Source organism: Oscarella lobularis, chromosome 2, assembly GCF_947507565.1.
Source record: "Oscarella lobularis chromosome 2, ooOscLobu1.1, whole genome shotgun sequence".
NCBI lineage: Eukaryota > Metazoa > Porifera > Homoscleromorpha > Homosclerophorida > Oscarellidae > Oscarella > Oscarella lobularis.
Window position 1 is genome coordinate 4,039,814 of NC_089176.1, and position 17,713 is coordinate 4,057,526.

Here is a 17,713-nt window from a genome sequence, read left to right on the forward strand (position 1 = left end):
CTCACTTTATTTTTTTTTTAGAAACGATCGCGGCATCCGGAAGTTGAAATCGCGCAGCGACGAAAGTCCACGGAAAACAACTAGAAGACTATCGTACTGCTTGTAATCGTCTACTTGTACGTTTCAGTTTTCTAATGAAATAAAGAGATAGGTGTATTCGTTGCAAAATCTACGATTTCCGCAGCGCGATCGTCAATTTCCAGACTAGGAAAGGCCGCGACGACTTCAAAGAGGACTTCTTGTCGATGAAGGCGAGCGAGCGAAGGAATGAAAGCTCTGTCAGCCTGCCTAGTCATATCTATAGACGTTGAGAAGACGCAGAAGTAAAGAAAAGGGACTACAAAACGCAAAAGCAGCAAATGGCGAGCAAGCGAGAATCCATCTACGCTAAAATTTGTCTTGCAAATGCCTCGTAATTTGATCCGAGCTCAAGACGACGACAGAGCGAAGGAATCGCTCTATCCGTCTCGTGAAACCAATCAACGGCTTTTTGGACTCGATGACGCCACTTGACGTCGACTTTGCTGACGTCAAAATGGATATTCGATTGCATGGGAAACTGTGATTGGAAATGGAGGTTAAGGTAGACGAGTACTAGAGCAGTGGCGAATAATCTAAGGCTATCTTCGTAGAGAGTGGATCCGAGGCTCTTGATTCCCGCTGAGTGGATTTGTTCGAGAAGGGAATGACAATTGATACCAAGAAGAGAACAGACTGAATCATTGAGCTCCCAGTAGCCAAGCTATAAGAGAGGGATTTATTTATTTATTTATTGAGTTTGTGATTCTTGTACCTGGTTTTGGAATGAGAAGATTTTTGGTATTGAGTCGGCGGTCACGAGCACTTTAGGTTTTTCTTCATCTTCAAATTCTCCAGCTTCGTTTTCTTGTTCGTTTTCAGCGTCACTTCCAGACCAACCTGACCAATCTGACGACTCTTCCTCTTCTTTTTCTCCATCATCTAATGAAACAAACCCTAACCAGCCTTGATTCGTGCTCTTTTCTACGAGAGAAGAGCAGTAACGTACAGGATAGATTATATAGGTGTTCGTACCGGTTTCTACTGCCGAACGACGTGCGGAAAGTGAAGCTTTTAGATGTTCGACTGCCGACTGACGTTCTGAAGGCACCAATAATGAAATCATCAATCAATCAAATTCAATGATTTCTTACTAGGTGATGCCTCTTGTGCTTTTTCCTCAACTGACTTCTTCAGTTTTGCGCCCTGTTTGATTTGAGATAGGAGACCGCCTCTACTTCCGCCTCCACCGCCTCCAAATAGCGTTGGCTCTAAAATGAAGTTGCCTAAGAAACGCATTAGTCTCACGCCTCTGTTTTACGTCTGTCTTCATCGCGTTTGTCTGCAAGCTTTGACACAAACCGATAACGTCGTTTAATTTCTTCTTCTGGTGCCGTTTGCGCTCTTTTAGCGGATGAACCCTTCTTGATTTGAGACAGGAGATCACCTCTACCTCCACCTTCAAAAAATAGAGTTGTCTAAGGAACGCAATAGTCTCATTTTTTTCTGTTTTTACCTCTGGAATCAAAATCCCGGTCACTTTCACGTCGTTCACTTTCTTTTGCAACTACTCCTCTTCTTGCAGATGTCATTTTTCTTGCTGGTATCCACCCATCGTCTAGCAGTGTAAATAATTAAACTATTTATTAAACTGGCTTTGGTACCAATTTCCTTCGCTTTCTCCTTTGAAGGCTCTAATGCCGGCGGTAGACCATCCAAAGATCTGTCCACTGCTGTAGTAAATGCAATAATATACACTCAACTCCAAAACCTATTTCAATTACGTACTGGATCGTCGAAGCATTGATGGAGGTGGCGGAGGCCCACCTGCTACGCGTAGTAAATGCCACATATACGCTCAGATTGAAGAGCTATTTCAATGACGTACCGAGTCGTCTTTGAGGCATTGAAAGCATTGGTGGCGGCGGCGGAGGTGGACCTGCCCCTGCTGTGTAGTAAATGCCATCATATACGCTCAGATCGAACACGAACAGCTATTTCTATTACGTACTGGATCGTCCAGACGTTGGAGGCCGCGGTGCTGCTGCTGCTCGCATCGCTACTGAAGCAATAGAAGGAGCAGGTGGAGGCGGAGGAGCTCCTGGTGCTGGGAAGACGCTTGAGTCTGAACAATTCAATTCTTCTTCTTCTTTTCTTTTTGTTGCATGATATGTATATAAAACCTGCAGAAAGCCGTGACATCATTTTCATTTTTCGTGGTAAAGCGGCTTGTTTCGGGCGCGGCTTAGCTGAAAAATAAATTTGTTTTAAGTCAATTAACGGTTTTCTTTGTCATCTATACTGGGAGAACCTTTTAGCAACGATTTACCAGCGAAGAGTTGAGGGGTTACGGCAGCATAAACTGGACTTGTTGGAGAGTAGGATGGACTCGCTGCTGGCACTGACACTTGACTATGACAACAAATCCAAAATAGGAATTCTTACCGGAATAAAGATTGTCGTCATCGTCATCGCTGCTTTGAAAACCTTTTTACAGTGAGTAAGAAATACAAAAAAGAATCAATTCAGTCGTACTTGCTCTTCTAGACAATTCTTCCTTCTGATTTGAAAAACGAACATTTGATGTCATAGCTATTGACTGTTGCAGAATTCCTTCTAAGCGAAACTTCAAGACAAAGAGGGAAATATTGACGACGTACCAGTTGCAGCTATTTGTTCTTGAAACATTTGAATTTTCGGCTGTTGATCCACACGTCCTTCATATGCCATTCTTGCACCCTTTGATGACCTCACAGGAAGATCAGCTAAACGACGAGGCTCCAGTTCATCTTTTACGCTCGCTGCAGCGTTACCTTTGTTTTCCAACGCCAAGAAATCGTCCAGCGATTCATCCAAAGAGAATTCTTCGCACACGAAATTAAGACCGGCTAAGATAATCGCTTCGTATCCTTACCTGCGACTGCTCTTGCTATTTCTTCTGTTTCTTCCATTAGAAGCTCTAAAAACAAAGATTCGTACGAACAAACGCCCCCAAACTGCATTGTTTGATGCAGCGCACTTTTTAAACGTATTTCTCGAGCTTTTTTGAGTTTTTTAGCAAAATTAGTACTACGCTCCAACGCTCCCTTCTGACCTTGAAGAGGCTGCTGCTGCTGATATTGAACCGTAGTTTCATTTGCCACCGCTTTTGGTTCCAAATTAATTAACCTTTCATGATGCTACGCAGGTTCCTTAATTATAAAGTCTTACCCTCCTTTTTCAATGCATAAGAAGCGAAATTATCGTCGCTAGCGCCCACATCATCATAAATCTCGTCTTTAGATTAGAAGCGACGGGAAAAAAAATGATATACGACGTTTTGTATAGGCCCTACCTGTCGCTGATTCTTTAGAGACGGTTTCCTCCATTAAATCAGAAACAGGAAGCACTAAAAACAAAAGCCATGAGACGAGCAAGCCAAACTACATTTCGTACTGTGCGAACGTCTTTCGGAAACGTTCTTCTTCTTTTTAGCTTTAGGTTTTTCCGCCACCGCCGCGGTGTCCTTCTGGACTCGACGTGGCAACTCAAACGGACTCCTCATCGTCAGTATTCCCCGTTTCGAAACAGCCTCTTCCCCGACGTAGCTGTCCTTCTGTCCCATTCCAACCATAACGCCCTCAATTGAGATCATCGTAACGCTCTCCTCTCCTCTATAACGCACTCTATGAGTCTACCTGATGTCGTGGTCGACCAACGAGGGCCGGGAACTCGGCTCTTGGCGCGTCATCGCCGGCAAAACCAGCCTAGAGAAGAAAAAAATCACACAACTTCAACAAAAATGAATTATGATTACTTTCACTGAAGATATTCCCGTATCGATGACAAGACTTTGATAGTCCATGTCAAAAAGATCGTCTATTAGATCCTCAGAGGGAGGTAGAGAGGAAGGGGGAGGGAGAGGGGGAGGAGGAGGAGGAGGGGGTTGAGCAGATCGAGCCACGAGTTGTCCAGCAGATAGACGACGCTTTTTAATATCAAAAGAAGCGACTGCCGACACGTCAGGCCTGTCACCTCTAACAACTAAACATCCAAGAACTAAAAACGAGAAAAGTTTGCTAATAACCCAATTATATTATTGTAACTCCTATTCCTATTAAACCAAAAGTTATTATTATTATTATTATGTCAGGGAATAACCCAATAAAAATAAAGAGACATAGTACAAATGGGAACTTTGCCTAAGTTATCTATTGTTGCGAAGGAATAGGTGATACTTGCCTTCAGATGGGGATAGCTTCCACAAGAAATCCTTGAGTTGTTCCATCAATAGCGTACTGTCCTTGTAGCTTGCATCGCTTAGGGAATCCAGCTGGGATATTGCGTCTGTAGGATACGCAGTTACGGACGGAAAATCGCGTCGTCTAAGTTTCGAATTATACCGTCAAAGGCTTGCTTGGATAGAGACAATGCCGCCTTTTTATCTAATTTGATTCCGTTGAGAAAATTCGCCAAGGCAAGACAGGCCTGTGAAGACACAACTCTTAGTATAATTACATTTATTTTCTATTGTTACTTGAAGGCGAAGAGGGTGGTGAGGGTCGAGCGATTCTTTCGCTACGTCTACGGCTTTTTCGTAGGATCGTTCCGCTTGGAGAACGAAGAAGTCTTCCGATTTCTTTCCCTCTTCGAGTTCAGAGCGAACCAAATCCTCAGGAGACTACAAACATAGATAGATGGATAAATAAATAAATGGTTATTATACGTACAAGTTGAGAAGCGTCCGTTTTTTCGTCCTCATCCCATCCCATATATGGCAATATATCGATGTCTTCTCGCGAGACGAGTTCTTCTATGGAAGGACCGCTTGGTTTCTGAAAGCGTTCATTCTAAAAAAGGGAGGGGGATATTGATAAGTGTTTTTTTCTGGTGGATTTTTTTCGCACTTCGTCTCGATGTTCCACGGCTACGAAACTCGTAAATTGCGTCACTATCGAATATTCTTTGCTCAAGTTGATGATGTACGACTTCCGGGTGCTTTTGACAATCTAACAAAACGAATTATTATTATAATATTTATTTATTTATTTTTACTTCGTGTTCCATTCTGTCTGCCGAAAGGCTTCCCTCTTCCCAATCACGAATCAGAGCGCGAGCAGTCAGCTGATGAAGAATCTACAAAGAAAAAAGATGCAGTTTTTAAAAAAACCCGATTTTTTCCCTACTTTTCCTGTAGTCATGCTGAGTTCTGATGTCGAAACCATCGTGGAGACTTCTTTTCCTCCTATTTCGGCTTTCAAAGTTGCCTAGGAACAAAGTTAGTCTCGGAAATCGTCCCTCTTGACTCACCATAGTGCAATTTTCCACAAACCCATAGACGACTTGTCGAGAGCCGCTAAAGAGCGACACAATTTCCGCCGGAGCCTTATGAATAAAGTAAAATTGAATCGAATATTCATTCAAGGCTGACGTCACGATCACCTGAATGGGTTTGGGAGCGTCGGCGTTGAATTGTTGCCACGCGACACTGACTGACGTCAAGACGGGTTGCCCGGCTTTGGAGAGTTGACGTTTTACCTGAAAAAATCACAGATAAAGCCGATATTCACTCTGGCGACGTAACGCGTGTAAAGTTACGTAACTTCCAAATATGGTCAGTGATGTCACAGAGGGCAAGTGACCAATCAGGAGTTTACCTTTCTTTCCCACTTGCTTTTCGCTTTGCCGTCGAAGAACTCGGCGTGACCGCCTCCCACTTGAGCCATAGAACGAAGATAATGTCGATTCGGCGAACTCCTTTGGGAAAATCAATAATTAGAACTCAAAATCAATAATTAGGACTCAAAATCAATATTTATACCCAACTCCGAAGGCGAAGAGTCGACAGCGCTGCGCTCCTTTTTTCAAGGCAATCAACGTGGATTCCTCTTCGTTCACGTGACCGTCAGAAAAGAGGAAAACGTTTCTTGGCGTTGATTGGCTGTCGCGGGGGGGCGCCGTGACGTAGAGAGAACGATAAGGACGCCAAAAATCCGTATTTCCAAGCGAAGGTTGACAAGTCTAGAAAGAGAAAAAATCAAATTTTTAGCAATTATAATCGATTTATCCTACTTTTATGAAGTCGAGAGCCGAAGCGAGAGTTTCTTTATTTTTCGGTTGACACGACGGAAATAGTTCATCAAAAGCTAATAAAAAATAACTAATAATATTTAAATAAGTATAAACTTACTTGAGCCAAATGAAATGATATTAAAATAGCATTTATCCGGGAGATGATGAAGAGCGAGAAGTACGAGTTTGCGAGCGTCATTTATAGCTGAACCCTGAATACGAAAAAACGTCTCAGATGACGTCACAAATATTCAACTATACCTTCATCGAGTTCGAAGCGTCTAGGACGAAAATGACGTCATAAAACGGATCTAAATCGGCTTCGAAGTCCGGATAGAAAGTGAGCATGCAAGCCTATGTAATAAATTAAATTAAATTATTTATTATTTGATTTTTTCGAACTCTGTGCTCCGTTTCCGGTTGCTCTTCTATCCACATACGGGGTACGTGAATTTCAGCTAGGGAAATAAAGACTTGAAATCCGCCGTCCAATGTTTGACCTGGACACAACTCTATCATGGATTTTGTAGCCGTTTGCTATATCAAATAAGAATCCCTCTATAGTTTATCTATTTACTTATTTATTTATACTTTGACTTTGATTTTGTGAGTTGGAGATTGAACGTTTCGAATATCAAAAGGCATTTCGACGGCAACTTGAACAGACAAATCTCTAGAATAGAAATCACGTGTTCATACAAATCAATACTTCCTTATTATTAATACCCAGTATGTTCCTTCTCAACTTTCACCGTTTTGACGTCACTCTAATTAATTAAATTAATTAAATTAAGAAATTCTTGATTGAATTTTTATACTTGCGTGATTTCGCTAAGAGCGTCTTTCTTTTTCCATGGAGCAACGCTCCCTGGCAACGAAAACGCGACACTTTCCCCTTCCACAGCCAATTCAGCCACATACGTAATCTTAATCAGGACGCTCGCATCCGGGGGAAGATTCCCAACACTCACAGTAAAAACATCCTATAATATAAATAGATAATTAATCATGTATCTATTTTTTATTACGGGAGTTTCTTCGTCCATCAAATAGGCGCCGTGTCCTTTACTTATCGCTTCCTTATACTCCTTGTGCGCTTGTTCCTTCTCCTTCACTTCCCCAACGATGTGTTTTCCGTTGATAAAGGCTTCGAAGCCGCAAACGGCCGCCATGTCGTCGAGCGGAAAGACGAATTTCGCTTCGATGGGTTCCGCGTTTTTGTTGCGATACGACTGAAGAACGATGACGCGTGCGGCGAGATCGAGAAGCGTGGCACGCACGTGGACCGATTCCAGTGGAATTGACGCCTTTCCTGAACCAATGAGACCCGCTTCCACTTTGCTCAAAGGATCAATAATATTTTTGACGTCGGATAAATCGATTTCGATTGGAGTGGATGAGATGGGATTTGTTTCTGATTCGGAATCGTTTTCGGATTCGTGGGAGGAGTCTTCTGTGTGAGTGACGTCACCGGGAAGAGTGAATTCCACGAGATATCTATATTAAAAATTATGAATAGTATTTATTTATTTATTTATTTGCTACCTTAGTCTTTGTTGATTTGTGCTGTAAATTGCGTATTCGTCGTTTTGAAATTGCGACGGGGTTTCGTCTGTGTTTTGAATGGCGTGAACGCTGTTAAATCGATCCGGAGGTGACGTCATATCGAGACACTTGGAGTCCGTATCCTAAAACGAAAATAAATATTTATTGATTCAATAGCGAATTCGTTTACGTACGTAAACTTTTCCCAATGCTACTTCTCCAATGAGCATTAGTCGAGTGCCACGACGTCCATTTCCGGGATTCGAATAAGTGGCGCTTGTACTGAGAAGAAATAGAAAGAATGCCACTTTGTTTTCTTTTTTTACCTTGAAGCATCTGCGAAATAAATTCCAGAGCCCAGCATTCCCGGATCCGTTCTTTTTCCTCCGTAATCATCAACAACTATTTTCGGCATAAGCAATCCTCTAAAACAACGTTCGTTTTGAAAACGAAATTCTCTTATTGAATCTCTTACCTAGATAATATTCCGACGTAGTTTTCGACTTGGGACGCGTGAAAGAGAAGACGTTCGTTGCCAATTTCTCTTGAAAACGAACAGTCTTCAGCGGGTCGATGCAAAGAAAAGACATTACAAACATCAATACCAACACCCCTAGAAAAAAAGAAATAAAAATAATCAATAAATTAATAAATCAATAACCTTTTATCCATGTCAATGACGAGTTTTTTGACTTGTTCATATTCATCGTCATCATCATTCAAGTGTTGTATGTCGCAACGAAGTGCTCTCAATTTTGCAGCTGCGCTCGTTCTCACGGCCCAATCCGTGGATTCTCCAACGGAAACGACGTCATCGATCAGCTGACACAAATCGCGTTTCCTAGCTAATTTCAATTTGGTATCAATAACGTCCGATGTGTCTGCGTGAGGTATGACGTCATAGAAATCTCGCGTGAGTTTGCGTAGATCGTTTGGGCACGTGTTTGTATCGTCTAGCGCGCGTCGTACGGCTAAGAGAATGGATTGGGCTTTGCGAACGTTTTCCGGTTGAATGGATTCGACTGGGACACGGAGGAGAGAAGAGAGTTGCCCATTGGCTGATTCCCAAATATAATTGACGAGATCGCAGATAGTTGGATTCAATGTGGAGTCGTCTTTCAGTGCGCCGACTCTCAATTCGGCATTCAACTAGAAACAGAATAAATTATATTTATTTATTTATTTTATTTTGACTTTTTTCAGTTGTTTTGATCCGATGTTTCTTGATAAGAATTCAGTTTTTTTCATGTTATGTGGCGGTTTTAGGTGTTGTTGATAGAGGAGAGTGTACACGTGTTCCGCTTCCGTTGCATTGGAAAAGTAGCGACATTCTGCAACACTTTCAAATTCGTTTGCAACATTTCCCGATTGAGTGAAAATTCTATAGGGACTCTCTGAATCCTCCGAGGTCACGTGGAATTCAATGGAGAAGAAATGAGTCACTTTAGCTCTAGAATCAATAAACTAAAAGGCGTGTGCACGTGATTAGATATATATATTTTCTTTTCCCCTTACACTTAGTAAGGAATGTTTGACTACTTCCGCCTTTTCTTCATCGTAATGATGAGGTCCTTCTTCTCCAGGAGACCAAGTTCTAGAGAAGAAAAAATGTTTCTCTTCAGTGTAGCAAAAATTACGAGAGTGACGTCACTTGATTTTGTTCAAATTCACGCCAACAAAAGTCGGTCGATTTTTCGAAATTCGAACTTTTTGACGATTATGATGATGATCTCCAACTTTTCAAATTTTTTAATTAATTAAAAATTTCAGAATTTCATTTTTTTACCGACGATTTTTCCCGTTCCGAATTGCTGCGATTTTGTCGTTCCAACGACGACGAATTGATCCGAATCGACGATTTTCTTCGCTCCAATGCATTCGTCGATGAAATCGAGCGATACGACGGGTATTCCGTACTTTGTAGCTGTTCGCGCTTTGTACGAAACGTCGCTTCGCGTTCCCGGATCGCCAAGAACGAGAAAATCCGTCTGTTTCGTCACGACGTACGATATCGTGCCGCCGTTCGACGTGATCTTCTTGCGTATTTCCTGCTTTTTCTTCCACGGGAGAAAGCTGCTGAGTTCGAGCGCGATTTGGCGCTTGGCAAAGACGCTCATTTTCCTCGCATGCACGAATATACGGGAGACTAGCTATTACGTCAGACCGTGGACTACAGACACTTGGCACTGCGGTTTTACAGTAACTCAATAATTGACTTTGAAAATGCCACTGTTGTCGTTTTCTTGCTGGATTTTTGCTTTGGCACGAAAATAACATCACGTGATACGCGATGGTCTTCTGCATCCTAACGACCAATCAGCGCGCACGGTTTCTCCGTGCACCCCCTCACTGCAGCCCCACCCCGTTTGAGAAATGAAGCAACGGCAACGATTAGGTTTCGTTCTTCTTCTAAGTTTGCTTGCATTGGTTCGAACGGCAACCCTGCCCCTCTTCACAACTGAGCCACAAGATATAGTTGCTCAATCTGGCGACACCTTTGTCTCTTTGCAGTGCCTGGCAACAGGCAATCCAAATCCGAGCTACAAGTGGGAATTCAATGGAAAGGAGCTAGACATTGCATCAGACAGCAATCTTACGCCCAGCTCATCAGGAGGAGACCTTATTATCAACACGTATAGCGACTCGTATGCTGGAAATTATGTCTGTGTAGCAAGCAATAGCGAGGGATCAATCAATAGCCGCACAGCAAAAGTGACAACAGCATGTAAGGAGAGCCACTACATTTCTGTTGTTGTTTTTGAGGAGTCTTTTTAGATATTGATGCTGCTTTTACTCAAGATCTCGTTGGACAGACGGTTTTGACGAAAACTAAATTGACTCTCACGTGCACAATTGGCAGCCTACCAGAGGCTAATATCAACTTTCTGTTCAATGGGTCTCCACTGAATGCCAACACAAATGCTCGTCTCACCAAGACCGTCATTTTAATGGGATCCCAATTGACAATTGACCCCGTTCAATTTCCAGATGATGGGACGTATCAATGTGAGGGAACGAACCCAAAAACGAGCGATGTTCGATTGGGAAACCCCGTCACTATCAGCGTCGAGGGTGTGTTAATTAATTAATTAATTAAAAAGAAAGATCATTTTTCATCTTTCTTTTCTAAGGTCCACCTGAATTTTCTCCTCCTCCCGCGTCACAATCTGTCCCCGAAAGAGAAACACTTTATATGGATTGCGTTGTTTTCTCGAATCCTTCTGCGACAGTTACGTGGGAAAATGGAAGCAATTTCGTTTTTCCTTCCGCTTCTCTCCCTCGATTTCGAGTAGAGAATAACAACACGCTCATTGTGACGAATGTGGAGAAGAGAGACGCAGGCGTTTACACGTGCAAAGCGTCGAATAAATTTGGCGTTAAATCAGCGCAAGCAAAATTGACCGTCACAAGTAAATTCGATTTTTTATGGATGATTTTTTGTGACGTGGGTTTTAGATCCTCTCTCCGCGCCTGCGCTCATCAAATCTTTTTCTGATCAAACTGTGCTGGTCAATAGTTTGGTTTTACTTGACTGTGAAGCCAGTGGGAATCCAAGCCCAGTGATTACGTGGTTGAAAGATGGACAACCATTGGTGTTTGCTCCACCAAGAGTTGAGTATCTTTCGAACCAGGGAAAACTGCGAATATCGTCTGTAACGGTGAACGATGAGGGCAGATACACTTGCTCTGCAACAAATGTGAAAGGATCGGTAACAGTTTTTGCTAATTTGACCGTTCAAGGTGAGTTTCTTTTGAATATCTTTGGCTTATTTAATTTTTCCGCCCTTAGTTCTTCCCGTTATTACGTCTAATTTCAATGATCAGACGGTGGATGAAAACAAAGGAATTACTGAAATGTGCACAGCAACTGGACGTCCAAATCCTTCGATTCATTGGACTGATCCGAATGGGAAAACGATCCTCGCTTCGTTTTCCCACATTTTATCACTGGGCTCTTTACAGCAAGGCGCCAGTGGCACGTACACGTGCGTAGCTCAAAATGCAGCCGGTCAAACTCAGAAATCATTTAAACTCACAGTTCAGGGTAATTTGAGCTACAATGTCTACGTTTTTGCTACTGAATAGGGGGGGTTTCTTTTCTTTTCTAGGTAAACCGTCTGTTACTGTTTCGCCTTCTGCTATTACTGTTTCTGTGGGTGCTGACGTCAAATTTTCTTGTCAGGCTACGGGAGATCCGACTCCAACGCTTCGTTGGACTCTCAGTGGTGGAAAGCCTTTGCCTAACAATAATCGCTTTACTGTTCTAAGCAACGGGGATTTGGAAATTAAAACCGTTTTGCAAACCGACTCGGGAACGTACGACTGCAGAGGAACAAACAGTTTCGGAGAAATAATCGATCCGGCAATTTTAACCGTCAACGGTCAGTAAAATAAATAAATAAATAAATAAATGAGATTATTTTATTTTGTTTTTCAGTGGCGCCCACGTTTGTACTAAGACCCTCAGATACGGAAGTGATTCAAGGGCGAACGGCTACGTTGCAGTGTGTGGCAAATGGCGTGCCGTCATACGAGTGGCTACTCCCCAATGGAACAACCATTCGAAACGGAGGACGATATAGCATTGTTTCAGGAATATTATCAATACAAAGTATGAGTGCCGCAGATCAAGGGAGCTACACGTGCATTGCAAGTAATGCAGCTGGGAAAGTTCTCTCAGTGGCAACACTAACAATGATAAGTAAGTACGATTATATAGAAGAAAAAGAACGTCATTTATTTTTATTCTAGCAATGCCTACGTTTGTGACACAGCCTTCGAACTCAATCGTTATTGAAGGTCAAAGTCTAACGCTTACTTGCTCCGCTAAGGGTATTAATACCCCTACGATAACGTGGTACAAAGTGCCAACGAAAGGACAACCCCAGCAACTCACGGGGCCTCGATACACCTTCAAAAGTGGGGGTGACGTCGAAATAAAAGAAGCGAAAAAAGCCGACGACGACGGGGTCTATAGATGCGAGGCGAAAAATCGCGCCGGAACGGCGACAGCGCAAGCAAACGTTACAGTACACAGTACGTGAAAAATCGAGAGAAAAGGGGGCTCTACGTAATTTTTTTTAGTTAAACCGACTGTCGTTATTAAGCCAACGAATTTAGTTATTGACGAAGGGCAGGGAAAAGAATGGAAATGCGTCTCGACGTCCGGATATCCGGCTCCGACGTTTCGTTGGACGAAATCGGATTCGTCTCCTCTTCCGCCGGCCCGTTTCACCGATCACAACGACGGTCGTTTAACGGTGCAAAACGCGCACGTGGAAGACAACGGACGCTACACGTGCACGGGAGAAAATTACGTCGGAACGGGATCGAGCGAGGGAACAATCGAAATCCACGTTCCGCCCGTTATTAACTCCGTTTCGGCTAATGTAGCGATTGTTGGCGGAGTGGGCGTGTTGGATTGCAATGCAACGGGGAAACCCTCGCCTCAAATTCGATGGCTCTTCTCTAGTTTTCCTCTACCCATTGTGGGACGACTCAAAATGGCTGCGAATCAGTCTTTGATTATAAATCCCGTGCGAGGAGCCGACGCCGGAACGTTTAGATGCGAGGCGACAAACAGTGTCGGAAAAACGACAAAAGACGTCGAATTTTTCATCAAATGTAAATAAATAAATAAATAAATAATAAAGTTCGCCAATAATAAATAATCATTATTATTATTATTTTTTCTAGCGGTACCCGGACGTCCCACCGCTCCCCAAGCGATCGATATCGGTTCAAATGACGTGACTTTACAATGGACTGTTCCGTCGAACGGACATAGTCCGATTACGGGTCACGTGATTTATTATTCTACGAGGGATATGAATTGGGTAACTATTGATTTCAATGCGAACACGACTCAAACGATAAGGGGACTGCAAGGAAATACGGAATATTTCTTCCGCGTTGCAGCGAAGAATGCGGTGGGTACGAGTGAGAGAAGTTTGGACTCTTTGCCAATAATAACCAAAATTGGACGTAAGTTCAAAAAAAAACGAATGGGATATCTAAATCGTTTCTTTTTTAGCTCCTTCTGCTCCTGACTCGGTTTCTGTGACTGCTAGGGAAGCGACTATGATTCAAGTGTCGTGGACGTCGCCCGTACAACCGAATGGCGACGTTCACTTGTATGAAATCGTCTACGAACCGACTGTGAATCAGAGCGTTTCCTTGACGACGAGTCCCGTGACAATTCAACGAAATGCGACGTCACAGATGCGCGTTAATCTTACGGGACTCGTTCCCTACGTGACGTATGTCGTTAGCGTGAGAGCGTCTAATAGTCGATGGGGACCCTACGCGCAAGTGACGGCAACTACACTCGAATCAAGTACGCCAAACAAAAATTGATTCATTTGACGTCATTATTCGTTTTCTAGAGCCAACCGGATATCCTCAGAATATCCAATTGAACACTAGTTTATTGGATAATGGAGTTGCAATTATTCAGGTCACGTGGAAGGTACTAAACCGATTTAGAAATGGTTTTGGGGGGTTATTTTTGTTTATGTAGCCCCCACCGAAAAGCGAGCAGAACGGTGTTCTTACTCAATATCGTATTGTTTATACGCCTCTTGTGCCCACGATCCAGCCTAATAGTAGTATCGTTCTGAGCGATTTTACGCACGTTCCCGCAGACGAAACGTCTATAATACTCGACGTCATTGCTAATACAGTATATGACGTCATAATTTCAGCAGTCAATTCGGCGGGACCGGGACCGTTTAGCCCACCAAAAAGAATTATAACCCCACAAGGTAAGTAATATAATGACTAAGTATTGAAAAAAAGGTAAATCAAGAGTCTTTGTTTTTTAGTTAAGGAGGAGAAGAATGTAGGTGGGTTAGGGACTGGATCAATATCGGCTATTATTGTCGGATCTATTTGCTTTATTCTACTCATTCTTCTAATCGCGTTTCTCGTTTATTATCGAAATACTCGTCGCCGAGCGACGATGAATATAACGATTGGTGGGGAGTTAGGCAATGATGAATCGGTTGGCGGAGGAGGGAAAAAGGGCGGACGTTCGTCGAAATATATAGCCGATTCGCCGGACATTCAAGTGAAAAATGTCAAGGGAAAGTTCGCGAGGAAAAAGAGTCAGCGAAAGAGTCCGCTAAAGGACGAAGCGCAGACGGAGAAGTTAGTGCAAGGGGAGGAAATGGAAATGGATGGTGGAGGGGAAAAGGGAGAGGAGAATCCGTACGCGGATGTCGAGGAAACGGAAGTCGAAACGCCGCGATATGTTGTGGGAGACGTTAGCGCCGCCGCGAGTAGAGATACGAATGCGAAAAAGGAAAGGGAGAGGGCGGAAAAGGAGCGAAAGAAGGAGGAGCGAAAGCGAAGACAGGAGGAGGAGAAGAGAATAAAGAGGGCTGAGAGGGAGAAGAAAACGAAGGCCAAAGCGGCGGCGGCGCCACCGAAACGATTCAAGGACATTGACTTGTCGTCGCAAAAGGGAAAACAACAGGCACGAAAATTCGACGCCCAATCAGCGTCTTTGTTTTAAAAGAGCACAGCGCTTTTCGTTTTTTTCTCTGTGTACGTTTTTGCTACTATGTTATGGGTGAAATAAATTTTTGAAAAGGGAAAGGGAGCCGAGTTTGATTAGAATAGCGATTAAAACCCACAATGACGTACGTTGTGACTACTAAAAACTACGTAGGTGTCGTTAAAGATTCAGTTTCTGTTTTTGGCTGCTCGGGTTTCTTTGCCTTTGCCTTTGCTCGCCCCTTGGGTCCCCCCGTCGCCCCCGTCGCCCCCGCCGTCTTACCTGCGCCACCGCCGCCTGATGACGTCATCAATGGTTGAAAGGGGACGATTTCCGTGACGGTTCCGACGGCTTTTGTTCGTCCTTCGCGGAATATGAGCTTCGTTTCTTTTCGCACGTATTCGGGATTTTTCATGAATTTGAAATGGCAGAGCGCCTTGTCGCCCGTTCGCAGGTGGGGAAGGCTCATTCGTTGGATGGACGCCGTTTGACGAATACTGCCACAATGAACTAAAAAATAAATAAGATTAATTATTAATTGATTATTGGGGTTTTTACCAACGGCTTGATATTTCGGACTTATCGTCGTGGGATGATGAAGAACGAGTATTTCGGCTTCGAATTCCCAACAGGCTTTGGGATTGAGACTTTTCGCGACCATCACCATTCCCTTTCTCACCGCGTGTCGCTTCGTTTTCTTCAAGGCGAACGACGCCGTTTGACCGCCGCGCACTTCGCCCACAGGCAAGCGTTTTCGTTGAACGCTGCGTACGGAAACGGGGACGAATGCGCCGAGGTTATCTGGGCCGAGGAGAAGAGTATCATTGAGGCGAATTACGCCGGAAAGACACGTGCCACAGACCACTGTTCCGACGCCCTTTGCGTAGAAAAGACATTCGGATTTTATTATTTATTTATTTATTTTTTCGGTGTACTGACTGGGACTTGATAGACGTCGTCGATTTGAAATTCGGCCGGTTCTTCGTCGCGAATGTCCATGCGTCCGGAGAGAAGATTCAAAAACGTTTTGAGAAGATTTAAATTCGCGCCCGTCACATTGGACACTTGAAAAATCGGACAAATCCTAAAAAATGAAATAGTTTAATTTAAAAAGTAATTAATTTAATTAACCTTTCTGATGTGAAATTTTTCGCGCTCATTATGACGTCATGTTCCGTGTTGACGACGAGGGGGATTTTTCTACATCCGGGCGATTTTAGTATGCGTGATAAGAGAGACATGTTCTCTTGTAGAATGTGAGGTGGACACATGTCGATTTTCGTCACAACGACAAATACGGGAACGTTGAGAGCCAAAGCAAGACCAAGATGTTCTAAGAAAAAAATCATTAATCTGTTTTATTTTATTTTATTTATTTATTTACCTTTTGTCATGCCGACAACTCCCGCGTTGGAGCCAATCATCAGCATGCAAAAATCGGGGGCGTGTCCCGTCATACCAAATACGGTCGTTTTGAGATATTTTTCGTGGCCGGCTAAATCGATGAATGTAATCACTTTGGATGAATTTCTGCAGATTTTTGCCCAATCAATATTACCTTAATCAAAATTAAATAACTATTTAATTATTGATTTTTGATATTTACCGTGTCCCTCGCATTTATTGACGACGTCACCGCTCTGATTAAATCCCAGGATGTCGTTTCCAACGCTACTCGTACGCCCGGATTCCATTTCGTGTTTGTGACGGAAAAGTTTCTGTCGAGCCAAGCCACGCCCATTGTCCAATTCTCCGTGAGTGAGAACGCCGAGAAGAGTGCTCTTACCCGCGTCCACGTTACCCACAACAGCAACTCTATATATAGATTCAATAATTTTAATTAATAAAATTTTAATTTCTTACCTGACTTCGATGAAATCTTCTTCTATTTGATTTTTTCTTATTAGATACTCGGCCACGTGTCCGTCATCTTCCGGGGATTTTCTCAATAGGACGAGTTCACTGTTGCAAATTAGACAGAGCTTCTTCAGATTCTCTTCCGATTTGAGCATCTGCTCCGGCGACAACCCTCTCGCCATTCCACCTTAATTGAATTAAGTAAGTAATTGAATTAATTAATTGATTGATTTAATTACCTCCTGTTCCTAATTCGTAAATTGTTTCGCCGTGTCCGTCTCGAAGTCGCGCTTTCATTTGTTCCGCGAGAATTTCCATCATTTCGTCGCTCGGTTCGACCATTTGAAATCTCAACTCGTCGACGTCCTCCTCTTTTGCGATTCCGTTGACGAGATACGTGACGTCAGCGCCGGCTTCGAGCGAAATTGGCTCGAAAAGCTCGCAGCGAATTTCCTCTTCTTTTGTCGTCATTTTTTACGTTTTCCACGTTCGTAACCGAAGTATCATTGCGATCGTCTGCAAGAGGAAAGAATAGTGAGAAGGAATCGTGCGCTGCGGGGCGCGAACCGCTAATCTCGCGAGCGAGCGAAAAAGAGGAAGAAGGAGGAGGAAAAACGCGCGTTTTCGTCGTTCTATCGCATCTTGGCGGTTACTGAAGAGTCGCGCCGGGTTCGCGCTTATATATACTTACTCGGAGATGATGAAATTTCGTCGGGAAACGGAGCAATCGATTGCACCAACACG

The 17,713-nt window shown here is 43.3% G+C and overlaps 3 protein-coding genes across 13 annotated transcripts; 1 reads left to right on the forward strand and 2 right to left on the reverse strand.

Moving 5' to 3' along the window:
- Positions 1-279: 279 nt before the first annotated feature.
- Positions 280-9,859, reverse strand: LOC136183824 (protein mono-ADP-ribosyltransferase PARP4-like). 11 transcript variants are annotated; one of them, XM_065970605.1, is made up of 52 exons: positions 9,401-9,858; positions 9,266-9,350; positions 9,130-9,208; positions 8,809-9,078; positions 8,276-8,763; positions 8,090-8,227; positions 7,941-8,039; positions 7,809-7,896; positions 7,615-7,757; positions 7,098-7,566; positions 6,888-7,052; positions 6,796-6,836; positions 6,661-6,742; positions 6,472-6,606; positions 6,331-6,423; positions 6,188-6,281; positions 6,070-6,143; positions 5,819-6,018; positions 5,655-5,754; positions 5,440-5,535; positions 5,308-5,382; positions 5,184-5,264; positions 5,053-5,133; positions 4,905-5,006; positions 4,728-4,847; positions 4,535-4,678; positions 4,401-4,485; positions 4,240-4,344; positions 3,815-4,056; positions 3,696-3,764; positions 3,454-3,637; positions 3,353-3,406; positions 3,229-3,294; positions 3,113-3,163; positions 3,038-3,058; positions 2,933-2,977; positions 2,832-2,882; positions 2,679-2,783; positions 2,554-2,634; positions 2,464-2,505; positions 2,330-2,419; positions 2,202-2,267; positions 2,030-2,143; positions 1,907-1,966; positions 1,807-1,848; positions 1,683-1,751; positions 1,535-1,636; positions 1,340-1,477; positions 1,173-1,289; positions 1,054-1,119; positions 794-1,002; positions 280-742 (listed from the first exon to the last, which is right to left on the reverse strand). In XM_065970605.1, the coding sequence occupies exons 1-52, from the start codon at positions 9,729-9,731 to the stop codon at positions 383-385; spliced, it is 6,507 nt and encodes a 2,168-aa protein (XP_065826677.1). In that variant the 5' UTR covers positions 9,732-9,858; the 3' UTR covers positions 280-382. The 11 variants fall into 11 exon arrangements, with proteins under 11 accessions (XP_065826677.1, XP_065826669.1, XP_065826670.1 ...); XM_065970597.1 differs by having other exon boundaries at positions 2,554-2,631; positions 3,038-3,163; positions 9,401-9,859; XM_065970598.1 differs by having other exon boundaries at positions 1,807-1,845; positions 3,038-3,163; positions 9,401-9,859.
- A 42-nt stretch (positions 9,860-9,901) lies between these two features.
- LOC136183825 (hemicentin-1-like) lies at positions 9,902-15,213 on the forward strand. Its single transcript, XM_065970608.1, has 14 exons — positions 9,902-10,339; positions 10,390-10,686; positions 10,746-11,024; positions 11,071-11,355; positions 11,405-11,659; positions 11,724-11,996; positions 12,053-12,316; positions 12,367-12,651; positions 12,700-13,239; positions 13,312-13,599; positions 13,649-13,951; positions 14,001-14,083; positions 14,135-14,378; positions 14,439-15,213. The coding sequence occupies exons 1-14, from the start codon at positions 9,988-9,990 to the stop codon at positions 15,128-15,130; spliced, it is 4,440 nt and encodes a 1,479-aa protein (XP_065826680.1). The 5' UTR covers positions 9,902-9,987; the 3' UTR covers positions 15,131-15,213.
- LOC136183826 (GTP-binding protein 1-like) lies at positions 15,164-17,617 on the reverse strand. The gene is made up of 9 exons (XM_065970609.1): positions 17,537-17,617; positions 17,209-17,485; positions 16,976-17,156; positions 16,719-16,927; positions 16,497-16,670; positions 16,244-16,445; positions 16,052-16,196; positions 15,671-15,989; positions 15,164-15,622 (listed from the first exon to the last, which is right to left on the reverse strand). Exons 2-9 carry the CDS (start codon positions 17,438-17,440, stop codon positions 15,279-15,281), a joined length of 1,806 nt encoding a protein of 601 aa, XP_065826681.1. The 5' UTR covers positions 17,441-17,485; positions 17,537-17,617; the 3' UTR covers positions 15,164-15,278.
- Positions 17,618-17,713: the final 96 nt, after the last annotated feature.

Bases quoted from the DNA above. Each gene is read 5' to 3' on its own strand.
- LOC136183824 (XM_065970596.1), bottom strand. From the start codon at position 9,731: ATGAGCGTCTTTGCCAAGCGCCAAATCGCGCTCGAACTCAGCAGCTTT. The intron at 3,407-3,453 runs GTACGAAATGTA...TTTTGTTTTTAG, and splicing joins TTCCGAAAGACGTTCGCACA to TGCTTCCTGTTTCTGATTTA. The intron at 1,637-1,682 runs GTACCAAAGCCA...TTACACTGCTAG, and splicing joins GGAGAAAGCGAAGGAAATTG to ACGATGGGTGGATACCAGCA.
- LOC136183825 (XM_065970608.1), top strand. From the start codon at position 9,988: ATGAAGCAACGGCAACGATTAGGTTTCGTTCTTCTTCTAAGTTTGCTT. The intron at 12,317-12,366 runs GTAAGTACGATT...TTTTTATTCTAG, and splicing joins GGCAACACTAACAATGATAA to CAATGCCTACGTTTGTGACA. The intron at 13,600-13,648 runs GTAAGTTCAAAA...TTTCTTTTTTAG, and splicing joins AATAATAACCAAAATTGGAC to CTCCTTCTGCTCCTGACTCG.
- LOC136183826 (XM_065970609.1), bottom strand. From the start codon at position 17,440: ATGACGACAAAAGAAGAGGAAATTCGCTGCGAGCTTTTCGAGCCAATT. The intron at 16,928-16,975 runs GTAAGAAATTAA...ATCTATATATAG, and splicing joins GAAGATTTCATCGAAGTCAG to AGTTGCTGTTGTGGGTAACG. The intron at 16,197-16,243 runs GTTAATTAAATT...TTCATTTTTTAG, and splicing joins AAAAATTTCACATCAGAAAG to GATTTGTCCGATTTTTCAAG.